At 39.3% G+C, this 18,535-nt stretch overlaps 2 protein-coding genes across 5 annotated transcripts; one reads left to right on the top strand and one right to left on the bottom strand.

The window, feature by feature from the left end:
• The first annotated feature begins 1,070 nt into the window (after positions 1 to 1,070).
• On the top strand, positions 1,071 to 15,655 carry LOC126373995 (glyoxylate reductase/hydroxypyruvate reductase-like). Of its 4 annotated transcripts, none has more exons than XR_007567387.1 (8): positions 1,071 to 1,138; positions 1,892 to 2,028; positions 2,779 to 2,968; positions 3,415 to 3,578; positions 4,466 to 4,630; positions 6,595 to 6,720; positions 7,411 to 8,160; positions 8,639 to 8,777. XR_007567387.1 is itself a non-coding variant. In XM_050020434.1 (7 exons), exons 1-7 carry the CDS (start codon positions 8,012 to 8,014, stop codon positions 14,426 to 14,428), a joined length of 1,065 nt encoding a protein of 354 aa, XP_049876391.1. In that variant the 5' UTR covers positions 7,560 to 8,011; the 3' UTR covers positions 14,429 to 15,655. The 4 variants fall into 4 exon arrangements, 1 of the variants encoding a protein (XP_049876391.1); XR_007567386.1 differs by having other exon boundaries at positions 1,074 to 1,387; XR_007567388.1 differs by lacking the exon at positions 1,071 to 1,138 and adding an exon at positions 1,404 to 1,427.
• A 355-nt stretch (positions 15,656 to 16,010) lies between these two features.
• On the bottom strand, positions 16,011 to 18,308 carry LOC126374044 (ragulator complex protein LAMTOR3 homolog). Its single transcript, XM_050020496.1, has 3 exons — positions 17,779 to 18,308; positions 17,509 to 17,701; positions 16,011 to 16,893 (listed from the first exon to the last, which is right to left on the bottom strand). Exons 1-3 carry the CDS (start codon positions 17,820 to 17,822, stop codon positions 16,753 to 16,755), a joined length of 378 nt encoding a protein of 125 aa, XP_049876453.1. The 5' UTR covers positions 17,823 to 18,308; the 3' UTR covers positions 16,011 to 16,752.
• Positions 18,309 to 18,535: the final 227 nt, after the last annotated feature.

Raw genomic sequence — 18,535 nt, 5'->3', positions numbered from 1 at the left:
GTTTTATATGTACTGCTTTGTAGGTATATATATATTTTTTTACATTCCAAAATTAAAATTAAAACTAGGTAACAATTTGACACGAGATAACAATAGCGAGCAGTCGTACGGAGTATGGTACGGCAATAGTTGATCAAGTGCCAGCGCCAGAGCATCTGCCAGGCGCCAGAGTATTGACTGATATCTTATTAAATTACAGACAGACGATCACGCCCGTATCGCTAATGGGGTGGGCTGGCCCACAAATCTCCAGAAAATCACTATAAATATTGGTTACTGGGTCAGTACAGCGCCCCTAACATTCTTTTCTCGTTTGGGTTGTGAGTTCAATGACCAACCTCATCAACTATGGTGTCAGGGTTATTAACCATAACAGGCTATTAACCGCGCATCACACAATACATGAGAGTTACAGGTAAGTACTTACCATTTTATTAAGTCGTATTTTTTGGTTGTTTACATAAAATACTATTTTTGCAACTTTAAGCCCTCAATACCAAGTGCGGCTGTATCTTATCTTCTGGTAACTCGTGCGTCTGCCCACCCCTAAAAGGAATATCGCCGTATTGTCGTACCTACGTACGGTGTTTGTGTATCTTTTCTGATACGTTGAAAATATATTAGACAAGTAGCGCCACCTTTTATAAAATGTCCGTACTATTTAAAGTTTCGCTACTCGCTGATAGATGGCAGTGTAATTCGTTTAGAAATACCATTTTTTATTTAATTAATTTATAAACGATGATTTTGCAACTTATTTTAATTAATTATCTTACTTTATTACTATAAATTACCATTTCAAATTACCATCTAAATAATTTTACTTTTATCTTGTCATGGTAATGCTTATCTACCGTGCCATGTTATTATTATTATGATATATTCAAACACTAGTCTTATTTATCTACTACAATAAGACAATATAAGATAACGTGCGGCGGTACATAGCTTTAACAGCTGATAATGAGATTATTCAAGAATTCATTACATAATAATTATTATAACAGTTAGTGGAAGTGGAACTTTACAGAGGGCGCCACTTTCTTTGCACGCTGTTGTTTGTCCCAAGGTCAGATACATCATTGAAGAGATCATAATCGTTTGTCTTCGCACTTCCCGAATTTCCCGATAAAGTTAGGTTAGTTTAGTTTTGTTATAAAAATAATTATCTTCATTTTGCCAAAAACAATTAAGTTGTTATCGTTTTTCTAACACAGCAGATAGTGTACCTATTTATTAAAAAATAATTCCATATCAAAAGCCAGTGTTAGTTACAATAATTGTAGTAATATATAGATTATCTAAATATCCGTAAGATGGCGCTTAAACGTGTTTTGATTGTAAACAAAACTTTTCCTGTTGCCGGCTTGGAATTAATGAAAAATCGGTAAGTGTTTACTTGCAGTCATATTATAAAAATCAAATAAGTAAGTATATCGGTGCCTCATAGTGAAAACCAGCCTCGCAATATACCTACACGTTAATTTCAATCAAGACAAAACTTACGAACAAACCGTAAGATAAAAAAATAATTGGAAACAGAGGTTTTGTTGAATAAAATTACGATTTTTTAAAAGGCGCTTACGAACTATTTAGGCGACCTTATTATTATTATTACGGATATTCTGTGTTATCTTGTTTTGAATTATAGAGGCAGTACCTACACAATATTCCCTTTTTGTATACCTATATCTCAAAAATATAATACCTATTTGTTTCCGTGTGTTTACTGTTTAGGTACCTATTGTAAAAAATATATTTTGTATATACTACAGTTATGTTTTATAATATAATCTTTTTTTAAAGAGCTTAGTAGCTCATTATTCTGTGTTCTCTTAATTCTGTGTCCCCACATACAGTACTTCATTTAAGTCTGTGTTGCCACCTACAGGGTAGAAATGACAGTGTTGCCATACTCGGATGAACACCCCGACAGTCTGGCGGACATCAAAAGAAACATCCCCGGCGTTGACGCATTGATATGGAACACGAAACACCAACTCAACAAGGAAATACTCAATTTAGCTGGTAAGTTCACACATACATAATACAATTACAGAAACTCACGCCTATTACCCACCGGAATACGCAGAGACTATGGATTTCCATACTTCTCTTGCTTCCTCCACATTTATCAATTGTTTTATACACACCGGTTCAGAGTAGGCCTTTTGTGACTTATTGTAGATTTGCCCCATATGGCGCTAACTACATGGTCGAATAAATGGGGAACGCTGAGGGCTCTCACCCGAATAAGGGGCTCTCACGTGGACAGGGGCTGTCGCCAGGATAGTGGGGTCTCAACCGGATAGCGGTCTCTCACTCGAATAGAGGGCGCCACCCGGATAGGGGGCTCTCGCCCGGTTAGGATCTCTCATCCGAATAGGGACTCTCACCCGAATAAGGGACTCTCGCCCGAATAGGGGGCTCTCACCTGGATAGGGGCTCTCACCCGGATAGGGGGTTCTTACCCAGATAGAGGGTTCTCATCCGGATAAGGGGCTCTCATCTGGACCAGGGGGCTCTCAGCCGGATATGGGCTCTCATCCGGATAGGGAGCTCTCACCCGGATAAAGCAGTCTCAACCGGATAGCGGGCTCTTACCCGGATAGGGAGCACTCACCCGGTCAGAGTAGAAAACACAAAAAAAGGATATCTCTGTTTTGGTCAATCAACTCTGCTCCGCCGGCGCAATAACGATACATATATTTTTTTAAATACCACCACATAATTCCCTGTCAACCCCAACCAGTCTCGAATATATTTAAACCTCATCAGGCCCTCAACTGAGAGCCATCTCCACCATGTCATCTGGTGTGGACCAAGTGGACGTGGAAGAGGTCAAGGTGCGTGGTCTTCCACTGGGAAATACTCCGAAAGTGCTGGACGACGCAGTTGCTGATATTACGGTCGGGTTGCTGATAGCTGCTGCCAGGAGGTTCAAGGAAGCTGTGGAGGAATTGGTCACGTGAGTTGAGGGTGTCATAATTATTTGTCCTATGCCAATATTGTGTGTGAGATGGCAGAGGTGTAACAATTGAGTGTCAGAGCGGGTAAAAGGGTGTCTGACTTGTGGGGCTCTCTTGGCCGAGAAGTCATGAATACAAGAGGACCCCAGTAGATAATGGTCTAGGATAAACACTGGGATTAACTGTCTGGGAACTAATATTAGGCAACCAAATTACTAAATCATTTTTTTTAAAGGGCCCTGTGCCGATGTTTTTCATGCAGCTTCTTTTCTCCGGCTATACAGCCATTTGAGAAGCTGCAGTAGTTTTAGGCAGATAAGACGTTCGTCGGATTGGAAGCCAGGACTTCCGAAGGTGGCGTTGTCGTCCAATTGCTTGTTGGTCTTGCCCCATTAGGTATATACAATTGCAGAAAGAGCCCTGCTTTATCTATTTATCCTTCCAGTGGCGAATGGAAGTACGGCGTGCAATGGATGATCGGGCAGGACATAGCGGGCAGCACCGTAGGCATCGTCGGCCTGGGCGGCATCGGCCAGGCGGTCGTCAGACGACTGCGCGGCTTCGATGTTGCCAGGTTCCTGTACACCGGGAGGACTGACAAACCTGAAGGTGAGATAGTGTAGTCGTTAAGTGAACGCGCAATTGGTCGCGCCGCAGGAGCCGCACGCGGCATTGTCATCGCATTCGGGGCAAAATGCGGATAGGTGCGCGATGTTGGATATGAGGCGTTTAGCATAGTAGCCCAAATAATACTTCTTCTTCTTATCGTATTAGTTGTGACTGTTGTGAGGTGGATTACTAACCTCAGCAGTCTCGTCTAGACCACAGATGAAGAATAGCTTGTCTATCGGTCTTTTACAGGATGCACTTCGGTGAGTGTGCGCAGGAACTTCACGAGTTAATTCCACCCACTCCATTCCATCTACGGACAACTAGGCGTTGGCAGGCATTTCATCCTTATGTTATACCACCAATCCGCACTAAACCTTATTGATGCGAACAGCGAAGGATTGGAACTGTCTGCCGTCGTCTGTTTTTCCAACTCGTTATAATCTGGCTCAAGGCTAGGGCGAATAGGCATTTGCTAGGTTCAAGCGTGATCCAACCTAAACCACATCGTCACCATCAGGTGAGGTTGTGGTCAAACGCGAGCATATTAGTACTTAAAAAAAACCCTGGTGTCAGTGTTTTTATTGAGCCGCCAAAGGCCCCTGGCATGGCTCATGTAATGACTACTACTTACATCAGTAAGTAGTAACTGGGACCAAAGGCTTAACGTAAATTAAGAATTATATATACAGCTACAGCTTAACTTCAACAATCGAAGACCGAGCGCGTTTACCGCTGCGCCACCGAACTCCTCGACTCCCTATCCATCCATAGGGAAGGCCCGTGCCCCAGCAGTGGGGATGGTAATGGGCTGATGATAATGATATAGAGCTTATATGTATGTATATATTGAATAATTATCTATATAGGTAATATCGATTTTGCAGCAAAATCTCTCGGAGCAGAACGAGTACCGTTGGAGCAGCTACTCCGAGAGAGTGACTACGTGGTCCTCAGCTGCCCTCTGACGGCCGAGAGCCGGAACATGATCAACAAGGACTCCTTGCAACTCATGAAGAGCAACTGCGTGCTTATTAACATTGCTAGAGGAGGTAGGATTGCAGTTAAAAGATTTTTCATACATTCATGCGTACATAAACTCAAGCCTATTTCCCACCGGGGCAGACTATGGAATTCAATTTGCTTCGATCCTTACACACATCTCGCATCCTGCACATTTATCAATCGTTTCGTACATACACGACGGTTCAGAGTAGATAGTACTAAACGGTTTAGTACAGTCATGAGCAATATAATGTACCCACTTTAGCACTCTGTCGCACTAACATATTTGACGTTTAGTGAGACTTACAATTCAATTTGTCAAAAAAGTGAATGTGACATGGTACCAAAGTGTATACATATGCTCGTGCGTGACCGTACGATCTGCTCTGAACCGGCGTGCGTGTACCTAACAAATTTTGAATTCATTTAATTTGAAGTAAATCGAGAACTATGTTCTTAATTCGGTTGACACTAGCGTGGTGGGTTGACGGGTAATCGTGAATTACCAGTCCACCCACCAGTGGGAAAATCCAGTGGGTGGACGGGTCGGGAAGGAAGTACCTTTCACATTTAAGGAACTGCTGTTTAGTGATTCAACTTAGGTCATCATCCGCCACTCCTGCGAAAAAAATGGAGTGACGAGTTAGATGCATACTTGACGACGGTGTGTGAAAGGAAGAAAAGCCTTCGCCCTGCAGTGGAATGGTTTTTGACTGTGACCTAACCTGTATTGGGATGGAAGGGAAAGCCATCCCAATATAAGTTAGGTCACACTCCGAAACGCATTTCTCGGGAATGTTTCCCTATGTTTTCCTTCACCGCTGAGCACGTGATAACCATATATGATCCAAACATGAACTTTCCAACGAATTTTAAAATTATTGGTTTAGCCCCGTGCTGGAATTTGAATCTGCGACCTCACAGCGAGAATCAAGCGTTTTCCAACTGGAATACCATGGCTTACAAAATTGTATTTAAGTACTTGGGTATTGAAATGTTGTTATTGTTTGTTTTTTTGTAGGACCATAAAATGGAAATATTATTTTTTAAACTGCCAATAACCATGGCCCGTTTCAACATGGCCGAATCGTCGAGGTTAATATTATTAAAGTATTAATTAATTAATATACTTACACAATATTACGCATATTTGCTTTTGGCATATTTTTTTGGACGTCACTTATTGTAGATTTACCGCAAATGGCATTAACTAATTTTCCGGACAAATGGGGAACGCTGTGAGGGGTCTCATCTGGTACAAAATTTAAGACAACTGGCCTGAGGTTGCCCAGTTGAGCGCAAACCTTGGCTCAGGGCGTCGTCTATTGAGAGGACTATATTTGAAAGAATTAACCGCTGACATCCCCAAACGCTGAACGAGGGAAATTGGCAGAGATCTCGGAATTCCATTGCCTACAATGATCCTGATTCCTGACACACCACTTTTGCTTTTTCCACTCTCATCGCGTTATAGAATAATTATGTACTTACTTAGGTAACTTACGCCATATTCTATGGCCTACCTAAATCGATTTGCCTTAGATGGCATTTCCACTTAGCCGAACAGGTATAGAATATCGTTTGTTGTATGGATGGCGTTAAAACAAAAGTCTCCACGCTAATTTATTCTCTAACCTACATTATAATGTATTATAAAATATTTTCGATTGTTTAATTTAAGAATATATTTTAAAAGTGTACGCCGCTTATATAAAAAACAGGCCGCATACTTCACTAAAATATTTTAATTGCCTTTAGATTTCGAAAAAAAAAACTTATTTTTATTTTTTTAATAGTATTAATGGCGTTTTCAGGATTATTTTGGCAAAAATTGCCAGTTCTTTATTCAAAAGTCGATATTAGTATTATGTATGTACTCTTTTGGTCATTAGAAACTAAATGGCGGGAAAGTTTTGGAAAAGTTCGGTATTTTTGTTTTCAAGTTTTTCCTAAGTTTTTTTTAATAGAGCTAAAAATAATAATAGGTACTTAATAAAAGCTTGTATTTCAGGTCTAGTAGACCAAGAGGCTCTGTATGACGCGTTGAAGGAGAAACGGATCTTCGCGGCTGGACTCGACGTGGTCACCCCTGAACCGCTTCCTAAAGACCACAAGCTGATAACCCTTCCTAATTGCTGTGAGTTTGGATTTCGTTGTTTTTTGAATATTCCTTTTGTACTTACTTTTTTCCATGTCAATGAGATGCTTATGCTTTAACCTTATAAGAAAGAAAGCAATATTGCTATTTGACATTTGTTTGCATTGCGCACTTACTTTTATATGCGCAAATGACAAATTGCAATATTGCTTTTTTAGATGAATTGCTTCGATGTGGCCTTTTTAACCCTCCAGGCCCGGATTCTCAGATACAAGAAGTAGTTAAACAATCAGATTTGGATTTGAGACACCTTAAAATTCGATTCTTTCCATCGCGTAAAGGTAAAATCGGTCCCATAATGTAAATTTGCCTCAAACACAACATAACTCACACTCCTCGCTGGATATATTTAAGTCCCATGCAATAGGGAGCGAGCCTATTGCAGTAGTACCCGGCATAAATCTTGGATACCACGTAAATATCAATTATCTATGATCCAAAAATGAATTCAAACTCTTCAAGTAGAATTCAGATTCGAACCTATGACACTACGATGTAAGTCATGCGTTATGCGTCACAACACGTCCGATAAGTACTAGGTATCAATGGCCATCGACTCGCAAAGAAGAAGAAGAATGTAGGCAATAATTCTGACACAACAGTCCACAGTTCTAATTATACATAGATATGTCACGTTTTCCCTATATTATACGTGTGTTTATGTTACAGATATTTTACCTCATATGGGAAGCGCTACGATCGAAACCAGAAACGCCATGGCGAAGATATCAGCAAATAACATCCTTCTCGCTTTAGAAGGAAAACCTATGCTGTTTCCAGCATACTGAGTAGTATATGCTCGTATTATGCATTTTCTGTTTACTTTAAAATCAAAATGTGTTACGAAATATAATATTATTCTATCCATATAAGGAAATTATTAAGTAAAAGTTGACGTTCAGTTATTGCGTGAATGACCCTTATCTTTTTAAACGGGTCTCACTCGCGATATGAGAGAAAAAGAGACAAAAAACAATATCCAGTCAAGTTCAAGGACCGGTCAGGGAATAAATAAACAGAACCGTTCCGATGCAAAGCATATTCGATCAATTTTTATCTTGGTTCTATTCTACTGTAAAGAGCGCGGGTACGTTAAAATACCTAAATAAAAAAGTTAACGATTTACTTTTAAATCGCCTTTTGGCGGTTTTTAGTGATTTTAATTTTGATAAACGCGGTATTTTTTTATATTTTTTTCATTTCTTGTTATCAATCGTAGTAGTTGAGATTGTTTGAGATAAGAAACAATAAGTGCTGTTACGTAACCACGATGTGTATTTATGTCATTGCCGCCGCGTTGTTAGCTTGTGTTCTGCCGCCGAGCTACGGAAACCCGCCAACAACAATGGCGCAAAATAAAGTGTTAGTGTCATCAAAGGATTTCCCGGAAAGCGGATTGAAAGTGCTCCAAGATAACAAGTAAGTATTTTATGAATTATCTAAATAACTTCGGAACGTAAAGCAAAATACAGTGTAAGTAGGTAATAGGAAGTTTTTGTGTTATGGCCTTGAGATTTAGAGAGGACATCTGTCAAATCTACATTATTACCTATTTACTTTACGAAGTAGATACATCCCTACTACACTGTCCACATGACTAGATAGGCGTAGGTGCGTTAATATTATGCGTACCTGACTACCTGTACGGTCACGAGCATTAATATGTATACACTTTGGTACCATGTCACATTAACTTTTTTGACAAATTGAACTGTAAGTCTCACTAAATGTCAAATATGTTAGTGCGACAGAGTCCTACATTAGGTACATTATTGCTCATGACTGTACCTACCTACTTATACCTAGTATATAGTAAGTAGATATATAGTAAGTAACTGATTTACCTTGAACCCGAACCGAAAGTAGGTACCCACTTATTAAATGATTTTGTGGTCAGTTTTACAGTAGTTCAAACCCAATTTCTGAACTTCGGCGAAGAGGGGAAGACCAAGAATAACGAGGAGCTCTTGAAGCTGATCCCGGGATCTTCTGCGCTCATCTGGGTGTCCAACTTGCCACTCAGCACTGAGCTGTTGGATAAAGCCGGTAAGTAATATAATTATATTTGTACTTACTTAAATAATATATTATTTTGTATACATTAACTAAAGTTACTATACTAGGTATATTACACTATACTAGTTACTATAGCTAGTTACTATAGTTAGTTAGCTATTATACTAGTTACTATATTATGTATGAACCTTGAACTACTTATGTTCAAGGTTCTTATTTCATATTTTATTGTTACAACTGTCAAATATTATTAATTATTACAATAACTAAAGAGAACCAAAACTGTATTTTAAAAACATTTTAGGCACACAACACAATACTGAATACAACAACCAACCCGACACTATAACAGCCTCTGTGGTCTAGTGGTTACAAGAACTAGAGGTCCAAGTTCAGTGGAGGAACATTGTCGAAATAACTTTGTAAGACTGTTAGGTATTTGTTTCATAAGGACATTTCAGGCTTGAATCACCTGATTGTCCAAAAAAGATAATTCCGTGCTTCGCCGGGCACGTTACGCAGTTGGTTCCGGCAATTAGCCGTGAAACTGCTCCACCAACCCGCAGTGAAGCAGCGTGGTGGAGTATGCTCCATACCCTCTCCGTTTGATTGAGGGGAGGCCTGTGCGTAGTCGGACGTATATAGGCTGTTTATTTTTAAGTGTATAAATGCGACCAACAACCACTCCAGACTGGATATATGGAGAGATAGGTAATCAAACCGTTATCGTCATGTTCAATACGTAATTCATTGTTGTGTCTATCTACCTCTGAGTTATCTACACTACAATCGAGTATCGAGAAATCTAAAAATGGTACTTACATTGAATCAATTCATTGACAGCGCATATGCTTTTTGAGGAGCTCGGTGGCGCAGCGGTTAACGCGCTCGGTCTGCGATTGTTGAAGTAAAGCCACTTTCGCAAAGGCCGGTCATAGGATGGGTGACCACAAAAAAAAGTTTTCTTCTCGAGCTCCTCCGTGCTTCGGAAGGCACCTTAACGGTTAACGGCCACAATGTAACAAAAATTTGTGAAATAAAGAATATATATATACTATTTTTTTTATTTTAGTTCCAGAGGGATTAAAATGGTCACATCGAAGCAATTCATCTAAGAAAGCAATATTGCTATTTGACATTTGTTTGTATTGCGCACTAAGCAACATAATTCATCTAAAAAGTGCTGGGGCACGGGCCTGCCCTATGGATGGATAGGGAGATCGGGCCTTAAACCACCACGCGGACCCAGCGCGGATTGATGGTTATTAACGACTGCTAATGCAGCCGGGACCAATGGTTTAACGTACCTTTCGAAGCACGGAGGAGCTCGAGATGAAAACTTTTTTTTTGGTCACCCATCCTATGACCGGCCTTTGCGAAAGTTGCTTAATTTAAAAAAATAATAGAACCTTTTTGGGTGTTTTATCGTCTCCAGGACCTCAACTAAAGATAGTAGCAACAGCATCAGCAGGCTACAACCACTGCAACGTGAACGAGCTGAAGTCCCGCGGTATAAAGCTGTCAAACACGCCCAACGTGCTGAGCCCGGCGGTGGCCGAGATAGCTGTCTCCTTGGTATTGGCTGCAGCCAGGCGGTTCACAGAGAACCTCGACCAAGTGCGCAGGTTAGTCTCCGAGCGCCCAAATTGCATTAGGACTCTTTTTATGAAATAGGGGGAGGGGGACTACCTAAATGATAAAAATGTCTGGTATTGAATATGTTCCTCTAGTTATTAAATAACTTGTAATGTATACCCTCATTGGTTTTTAAAAGATGTGTTGCTGTTGCAGTTTCTTGTCATTTCTTCTCCTCAGCCATAAAACCTTGCGAAATGACGTAAATTCAAAAATGTTACATTGACCTTCAACAAGTTTATCCATGATAATTACGTTGAATAAATGATTCTGATTTCTGGAAACGATGGCGCGATGATCTCGACGGTTATCGAATGGACTGGATAGAGCTCGCACAGAACAGGGATACTTGGAAAGACATGGGGGAGGCCTTTGCCCAGCAGTGGGATCATACAGGCTAATAATAATAATAGGGACGGGGGGGGGGGGGGTGTTTGAGCTGTTCGAATAACACATTTTTTTAAACATAACATGAGCTCACGACAATCCTGATATCCCAATAAGGGACTTTCTAGGCTAAGTTCCTCAAAAGCAATTAAGGGCAAATTTGTCTTCTTCTATCGTGTTGGTTGTAAGGTTTACCAACCTCAGCAACCCTGGTGACGGGGTTATTATTGAGCCGCCAAAGGCCCCTGACATGGCTCATGTAACGACTACTTACTTACATCAGTAACTTGTTACCGGGACCAACAGCTTAACGTGCCTTCCAAAGCAGGGATCATCTTACTTTCGGACAATCAGGTGATCAGCCTATTATGTCCTAACCAAACCAGGGATCACACAGTTATTTTTGTGATTTATCCCCACCGGGATTCGATCCCGGGACCTCAGGATCGTGAGCATAACGCTCAACCACTGGACCACGGAGGCCGTTGGCAAATTTGCAAGGTAAGTAACGTCAGAAATGAATTTATTTCAGAGGTGAATGGGAGATAGGTTTCGACAAAGTCTTGGGTCAAGATGTACGCGGCAGCACCTTTGGTATCGTGGGCCTGGGCGGCATCGGACAGGCGGTCGTCAGAAGACTCGCCGGATTTGAAGTCGGCAGGTTCCTTTACACCGGACACCGGGAGAAGCCTGAAGGTAAACCCTTTGTGTACTTCGTACCTATTTCCTTCAAGGTGACCTGATTCTAGAATCTTCTTTACAGCACTTACAACTACACAAAAGAATAGATTAGTTTCTTTCTCATGTATTTCTGTATCTTCCTTATATGCCCGAGATCTACACGAGCTCATTCCACCATCCCCCTTTTATCTTCGGACTTCCAGACGTACGGCCGGGTTCCATCCCTATTTGGTGGATAACCCAACTATTCGCAAAAAGCGCTTCGCATCGAACATCATTATACGCACTGCTAGGGAGTGGAATTCTTTGCCGTCTTCTGTATATCCGAATGCATATAACCCGGGTGCTTGCAAGGCCAGAGTCAACAGGCACCTTCTGGGCGAGCTCCATTTTAGGCCTCGTCAATGCCTTCGGGCAAGTCTGGGGCCATTGGCAAACCCATCAAAGGTAAAAAAAAATAAGGTTCGTGTCATTGTGTGAGTTTCTTTGTAACAAATGTGCAATACCGTTCATTCCCAATAATAGGCTAGTTTCCAAATAGTCAAATCAGTTACTTTTTACTAAACGCCAAAACAGGAAATTACTAAGGAATTTGTATGAAAAGCAACCTGTGACGTCATAGAAAAATGTAACCAAATGTCGCACTTATTATTATTTTTTATTTATTAATTCAAAAATAAGTTAAATAGAAAAAAGAAAACGTTTTTTGACACCTTTAGATCTGTCTTTATTTAGTAAGTAAACAGAATTTCATAATTTATCTTTGACCTAGGAAACTACCCAATTTTACTGAACTGTACATATTGTTGACGTAAATTTTTTTTCTGAACTCAGAATAAGATGTACTGAATTATTGATTATTAACTCTCCATGAAATGCGCTTGGAAGTTTTTGAAGGTTTTAACAATATCACTATTCTACCTTCACAGGCAAAGAGCTAAAGGCTGAGTTCGTGGCTCTTGATGAGTTGTTAGCTCAGAGCGACTTCGTAGTGCTGGCAGTGCCTCTAACAGAGGAGACACGACACATGATCAACAGTACCACACTCGGCAAGATGAAGAAAAACGCCATCTTGGTCAACGTTGGACGTGGAGGTAAGTCTATTATTGACTCAGAGTGACTTTATAGTAGCCGTGTCTCTGATGGATCATTTACGGTCAGGAGTACTAAGTAATATGTATACACTTTCATACCATGTCACACTTTTTTGACAAATTAAACCGTAAGTCTCATTAAATGTCAAATATGATTGCGACAGGGTTCTAAAGTGGGTACATAATAATTACTCATGGCTGTATTACTGTTTACATGATTGTACTGCTGTTGATCATGTGTACCCGACACGTGATCAACAGCAGCACAATCTGCAAGGTGAAGAAGAACGTAATCTTAGTCAACGTTGGACGAGGAGGTATATTCATGACTTAGACTCGCTCAGAGCGACTTTATAGTGCTGTCCGTGCCTTTGACGGACGAAACCCGATACATGAGTAACAGTAGCATACTCGGCAAGATAAAAAATAACGCTATCTTAGTCATCGTTGACGTGGAGGTAAGTTATTGATGACTCAGAGTCGCTCAGAGCGACTTTATAGTGCTGTCGTGCCTCTGATGGACGAAACCCGACAAAAGATCAACAGCTCCACGCAGTCCATACTCGACAAGATAAAAAAAATGCTATCTTGATCAACTTTGGACGTGGGGTAAGTCAATGTACCTATCGCTGCGTTTTCCAGAATGCGTTCGTTGCGTGCGTTGTGTTTTTTGCTCCAGAATGTTCTGGAGTCTGGATCAAGACACTGAAAACGCAGCGATTAAGTACATACTTAAGGTATCCATTTTAGAAAATCCAGAAAGTTGTGATTTATTACAAATCTGTTCACCGCAGACTAAACATTTGAATTCACCGACAGCCACATTTTTTTTAAAGATTTGGTGGACCAAGATGCACTGTACGACGCCCTGAAGAACAAGCAGATCTACGCGGCTGGACTCGATGTCACCACGCCAGAACCTCTGCCGAAAGACCACAAACTGCTCTCACTGTCTAACCTTTGTAAGTATTGTTTATTTTATAAAAAAAAATAAAAAAATAAGTGATGATGATCTCCGACCGATTTCGGCCATGGCGACCACTTCGACTCCTAGTCGATACGACGCTGATGCGCCCGAAGATGGCTTATGTAGCTTATCTTTACAGTGAACTCCCGCGCACAGTGAGGGTGTTTATAAGTAGTATTGAACAGAACAACCAGTTGAATGCCGTGGTAGCCCAGTTGGTACAACGCTTGCCTCTCACTTTGACATCGCAGGTTCGAATCCAGCACAGGCCTAAACCAATGATTGTCGAATTTGTTTTCGAATTCATGTTTGGATCATCAATGATTATCACTTGCTCAGCGGCGAAGGAAAACATCGTGAGGAAACCCACATTTTCGAGAAATGCATTTTGAAAGGTATGTGACCTAACCTGTATTGGGCTGGTTTTCCCTGCGCGGGTTAGAAGGTCAGACAGGCAGTCGCTTCTGTAAAAAACTGTCAAATCTTCAAGTTAAGTAAGCGGACCCTGTGAAAACGGGATAATGCTAGAGATGATGATTAAACAGTACGACCAGGTCAGTACAATTATGTTTCAATAAAATAAATATTTTACAATCATCTCAATGCGCAAGAATTAGACCTGTCCGAGTACGCGCGACCGTGGTAACAGACTACACTCCGAGCTCTTATCAGTCAGACTATGAATTCCGTTTGCTTCCTTCTTAAATCCTTACACTTCTCTTGCCCCTTATCTACATAGTTGTATTGTTTATTCTGTGTCTAACTAACCAAGCCATGGTCCGCAGTCGTCCTCCCGCACGTGGGCAGCGCCACCGTGCGCACGCGCAGCGACATGGCCGTGCTGGCCGCCAACAACGTGGTCAAGGTGTTGAATGGAGAGAAACTTCTCACACCAGTACTGGACTAGACTTTCCTTCTCACTCACACATTTCTTCTTTCGCGTGGGCCGCGAGGTCGATGACCGACTTCATCAAACCAAAAGCCACTTGGCTCACTTCTTCTATCGTGTGGGTTGTGAGGTGGATTACTAACCCCATCAACCCTGGTGTCAGGGTTACTATTGAGCCGCCAAAGGCCTCTGACATGGCTCATGTAACGACTACTTACTTACATCAGTAAGTAGTAACCGAGACCAACGGCTTACTTTACTTGGATCACTATTATACATGTATAACTTGTTTCCTTCTACGAATTGAACTAACTACATTAAGTATATGAATATGTAGACTATATTCTTCTTTATACCGTACTATAGTAGGGCCAATTTAATAGATCACATTTCTACTTCTTGTCGTTTCGATGGCATTCAGATTTTTTACAACCTAGTATTTTGCCACCCGGACAGCATTTTCGGTGGCATTCATCAGCTCCTCTTACGATCACATTTGAAAGCGTCAGACTCATAATCATAACAAACGCCAGCAAGGAAAACAAAACTTTATGACTATTAGTTTAAGGAAACATCAAATGTGATCTATTATATTGGCTCTGCTAAAGTCGATTGACACTGACTGATTCCGCAATCTTACTTTTATAAATAACATTATTTTCAGAGACGTAAGGCCCAATTTCCTTTAAAAAAACAAACCCCACTGTTTAATTATTGTGTCTGGGAATCCGAGCCTTACAAAAATTAAAAGACTCAATAGGCTACTTGATAACCTAGTCAAATGAGACACTTTTTACGAAACGTCAAAACGAAAGTTTTCTTTGGAGTTTGTATGGAAATACTGTCCTGTGACGTCATCAATAAAAGCGGTCAAACGTCGTACTCATTGTTACTTAATTCATAAATAAAATTCGAAAATAAGTCGAAAAGTAAAATGCGATTAATTTTTGAACATCTTAGACTGGCTTCTATTTCTATATTAGCATTTTATCATTTATCTTTGATCCAGTCAAATACCCAATTAAAACAGATGCTGAACAGATTCAGATTTTTAGGATAGCATTTGGAAAACATTTCATGAGTTTGTACAACAGGGTAGTTTCCAACTAGTCAAATCAGTTACTTTTTACTAAACGTCAAAACACGAAATTACTATGGAATTTGTACGAAAAGGCAACCTGTGACGTCATAGAAAAATAATGTCACACTTATTACATTTATCTTTATTAAAATTCATTAATAAATTAAAAAGAAAAAGGAAAACGTTTTTGTTACCTTTAGATCCGTCTTTATTTAGTAAACACAATTTCATAATTTATCTTTGACCTAGGAAACTACCCTATAATAATAATTATTATAGTTTAAAAGAATATCATAAATTGTATAAAGTGTACTGAGAAATTACATATTCTGCTTAGTTTTAAGGCAAAATAAATAATAAATTTTGTAAAATTCAATATAAATTTGGCTTTTAATAATGTGTTTTATAATCATTATAACATACCTTAACCTATTATACTTTTTTAATAATAATAATAATTAGCTACTGGACAGTTTTCAGATAAGTATTTTAAAAATTATTAATGCTTATTTTATACCTCTTAAAATGAAAAAGCTTTATATAATAAAAAAGAACTATTGGATAATTATCATTAAATGATAATCTACCATATCTGACATATTTCATAATTTTAGCTACAACTGTCAAATAGCCAATTAGTCTGTTATGTACAAAATTATATCACAATTTGTTATTAATACTAATGCTTGAGTATTAATAACAAACCGATGTATAAAAAAACTTATTGAAAATTATTTTAACTGAAAATGTATATTTTTTAATTATTTATTGCATTGCAAAGTAGTACCTACTTAAAACAGTTTCACTGTTGTTTTTCGCCTAGTAACATTAGTGTAGAATAATTTTCAACAAGCACACAAAAAACCATAGAGCATATTTTTGTGGAAAGATATGAATCAGCTCATATTGTACAAGTTCTTGTTTTTGTATAAGTAGAGAAAGTTGTAGTAGTGCAAGGAAGTGTGTTCCACACATGTATACAGTTGAAAAGCCTACAATTATGAGAAAGGTAAACTCCTTTTACCTACAAAAAAGGCTGTATTAATTCTGTGCTTTGGCACACCAAGAGATCAGAAGAACTGTATTACTGCTTCTGACATGCTTTTGATGTGCCACAGCCTTAAAAGTAACGGAAATTTACTAGAATAGGGAGAGGGCAGATATTTTTACCTTTTATACCAACAATCTTTTAAATTAACCACAAAAATCAACTATAGTTTTTTGTGAAAACCATAAATGGAAATAAAAACAAGAATTAAACTCAAGGTGCATCCTGCACAACGGCTGCTAGATCCTTGAGGAACGGTTCTATCTGGGACTCCAGAGACAGGATGTGACCGGTGTTACAGTTGTCGCTGCCAATAAATGTTATAACCAACGGCAGCTTATTCATTTGGATCACCTAAAAAGAAATTGAACAGAATTAAATCAGTTTGTCAAAAGTTATGGTTTATGTTTCGCACTGTATTGTTTATGCCATTCTAAGCGCAGGATAAAGGCGAAAAGGAAGACCAAACAAAAGGTGGGAAGACGATCTACCACAAGGTTGGAGAAGGTCAACAGGCGACAGACAGGTGTGGTGCAATAAGGAGGAGGCCTATGTCCTAGGACAGCCTGACATAAATAAACATATTAGAAATGACATACAAATAATGTCGGTGAATAAGGTTTGCAATAAGGCCGCCTGTTGTACTACCCATCTAATTATAATACCTAATGTATTTTTAATATGATTTAAGTGCAATAAATAAAAAGTTTTTGTATTGTACTGTAATAAAGGCGATTTGTATTTTTATTTAAGGGCAAGATAAACAGCTTCTGACATACAAGTGAATTCAGACTTATTAACACTAGAAGTATCTTTTAGTTTATCAAAAGAGTATCTAAGGTAATAAACAGCCCTACCACAAAAAGGGTTTGTAAAGTTTATAGCAATTAACATAAGCAAGATTGAATATACTTGTAATAACTAGAAAATGGCAAACATGCAATTTATAAGTACAAAATATTTAAATACCTGGTAACTGGAATACATTGATATGATAGTTTTATTCCTCCCTAACCCGAGTTTGCTCGCCTGGTCTGTCGCCATACCAAATGTGGATATAAAGTTGGGTCTAAGGGCCAAATGTGGAACCCTCTCAGTCACCGCCTTCACCAGGGGGACACCATCTCGGTCGGTAATAAGAATACAGTGCAGCCCATTTACCCTAAAAGAAAAATAAAGTTAAAATTAAACAAGTCGCCGGGATCCCGGTGTAAATCACCCATGAAAATCAACACATACTTTTCTAATAGGTGATTCAAGTATTTTCGCAGTTCATCGACCATTTTAAATGAATTTTAATCACTTTTAAATGCAACAAAAACAGTTTTCTGAATTTGACAGCACAGTGGCTGGGCTGACTGCTTTTTTTTTTTTTTTTTTTTGTTTTGATTTTCCCCGAAGGGTAAGGCAAAGGGAACTATGCCCATACAGCCATGTCTTACGTATTTTTTTTTCTTGATGATTAATGAAATGATGAAAGGTGATGAATGATGATGATGAAACCTAAGCCCCCACCCTTGGAGTAGACTCCTACTCCGAACCCCAAACGAATTAACTCAAAAGTCCGCATAAACTTTTGAGTTATGAAGCGGCTTCCCGGCACGAAGCGAAAATAGGCAGATACACTTTGTTCATTGAATACTCCAATATAATAACACTCGCGAATGTCTTCTGACTAACTTAATGCGATCATTAACCACAAAACACCACTTCGTATTAATTATTTAGATTACTCAATGAAGAAAGCAACTGTCCCGTTCCCGTCTCCCGCCGAAAAGCCTGGGCTGACTGCTCTTGACAGCTGTCAAAAGAGATAACCACAGATATTTATTTGACTTTTGTTCTGGTTTTCTCCGAAGACAAAGGGAATTTCCCATATAACCAAGTCTTTGGACTTTATTTCTTGATGATGATTAATGAAATGATGAAAGATGATGACGATGAATGATAAAACTTTAGCCAAAACGAATCACCTCAAAAGTCCGCATTAATTTTC

Source organism: Pectinophora gossypiella, chromosome 16, assembly GCF_024362695.1.
Source record: "Pectinophora gossypiella chromosome 16, ilPecGoss1.1, whole genome shotgun sequence".
Taxonomy (NCBI): domain Eukaryota; kingdom Metazoa; phylum Arthropoda; class Insecta; order Lepidoptera; family Gelechiidae; genus Pectinophora; species Pectinophora gossypiella.
The sequence above is the reverse complement of the archived record's forward strand: the minus strand, read 5'-3'. Positions and strand labels throughout refer to the sequence as shown.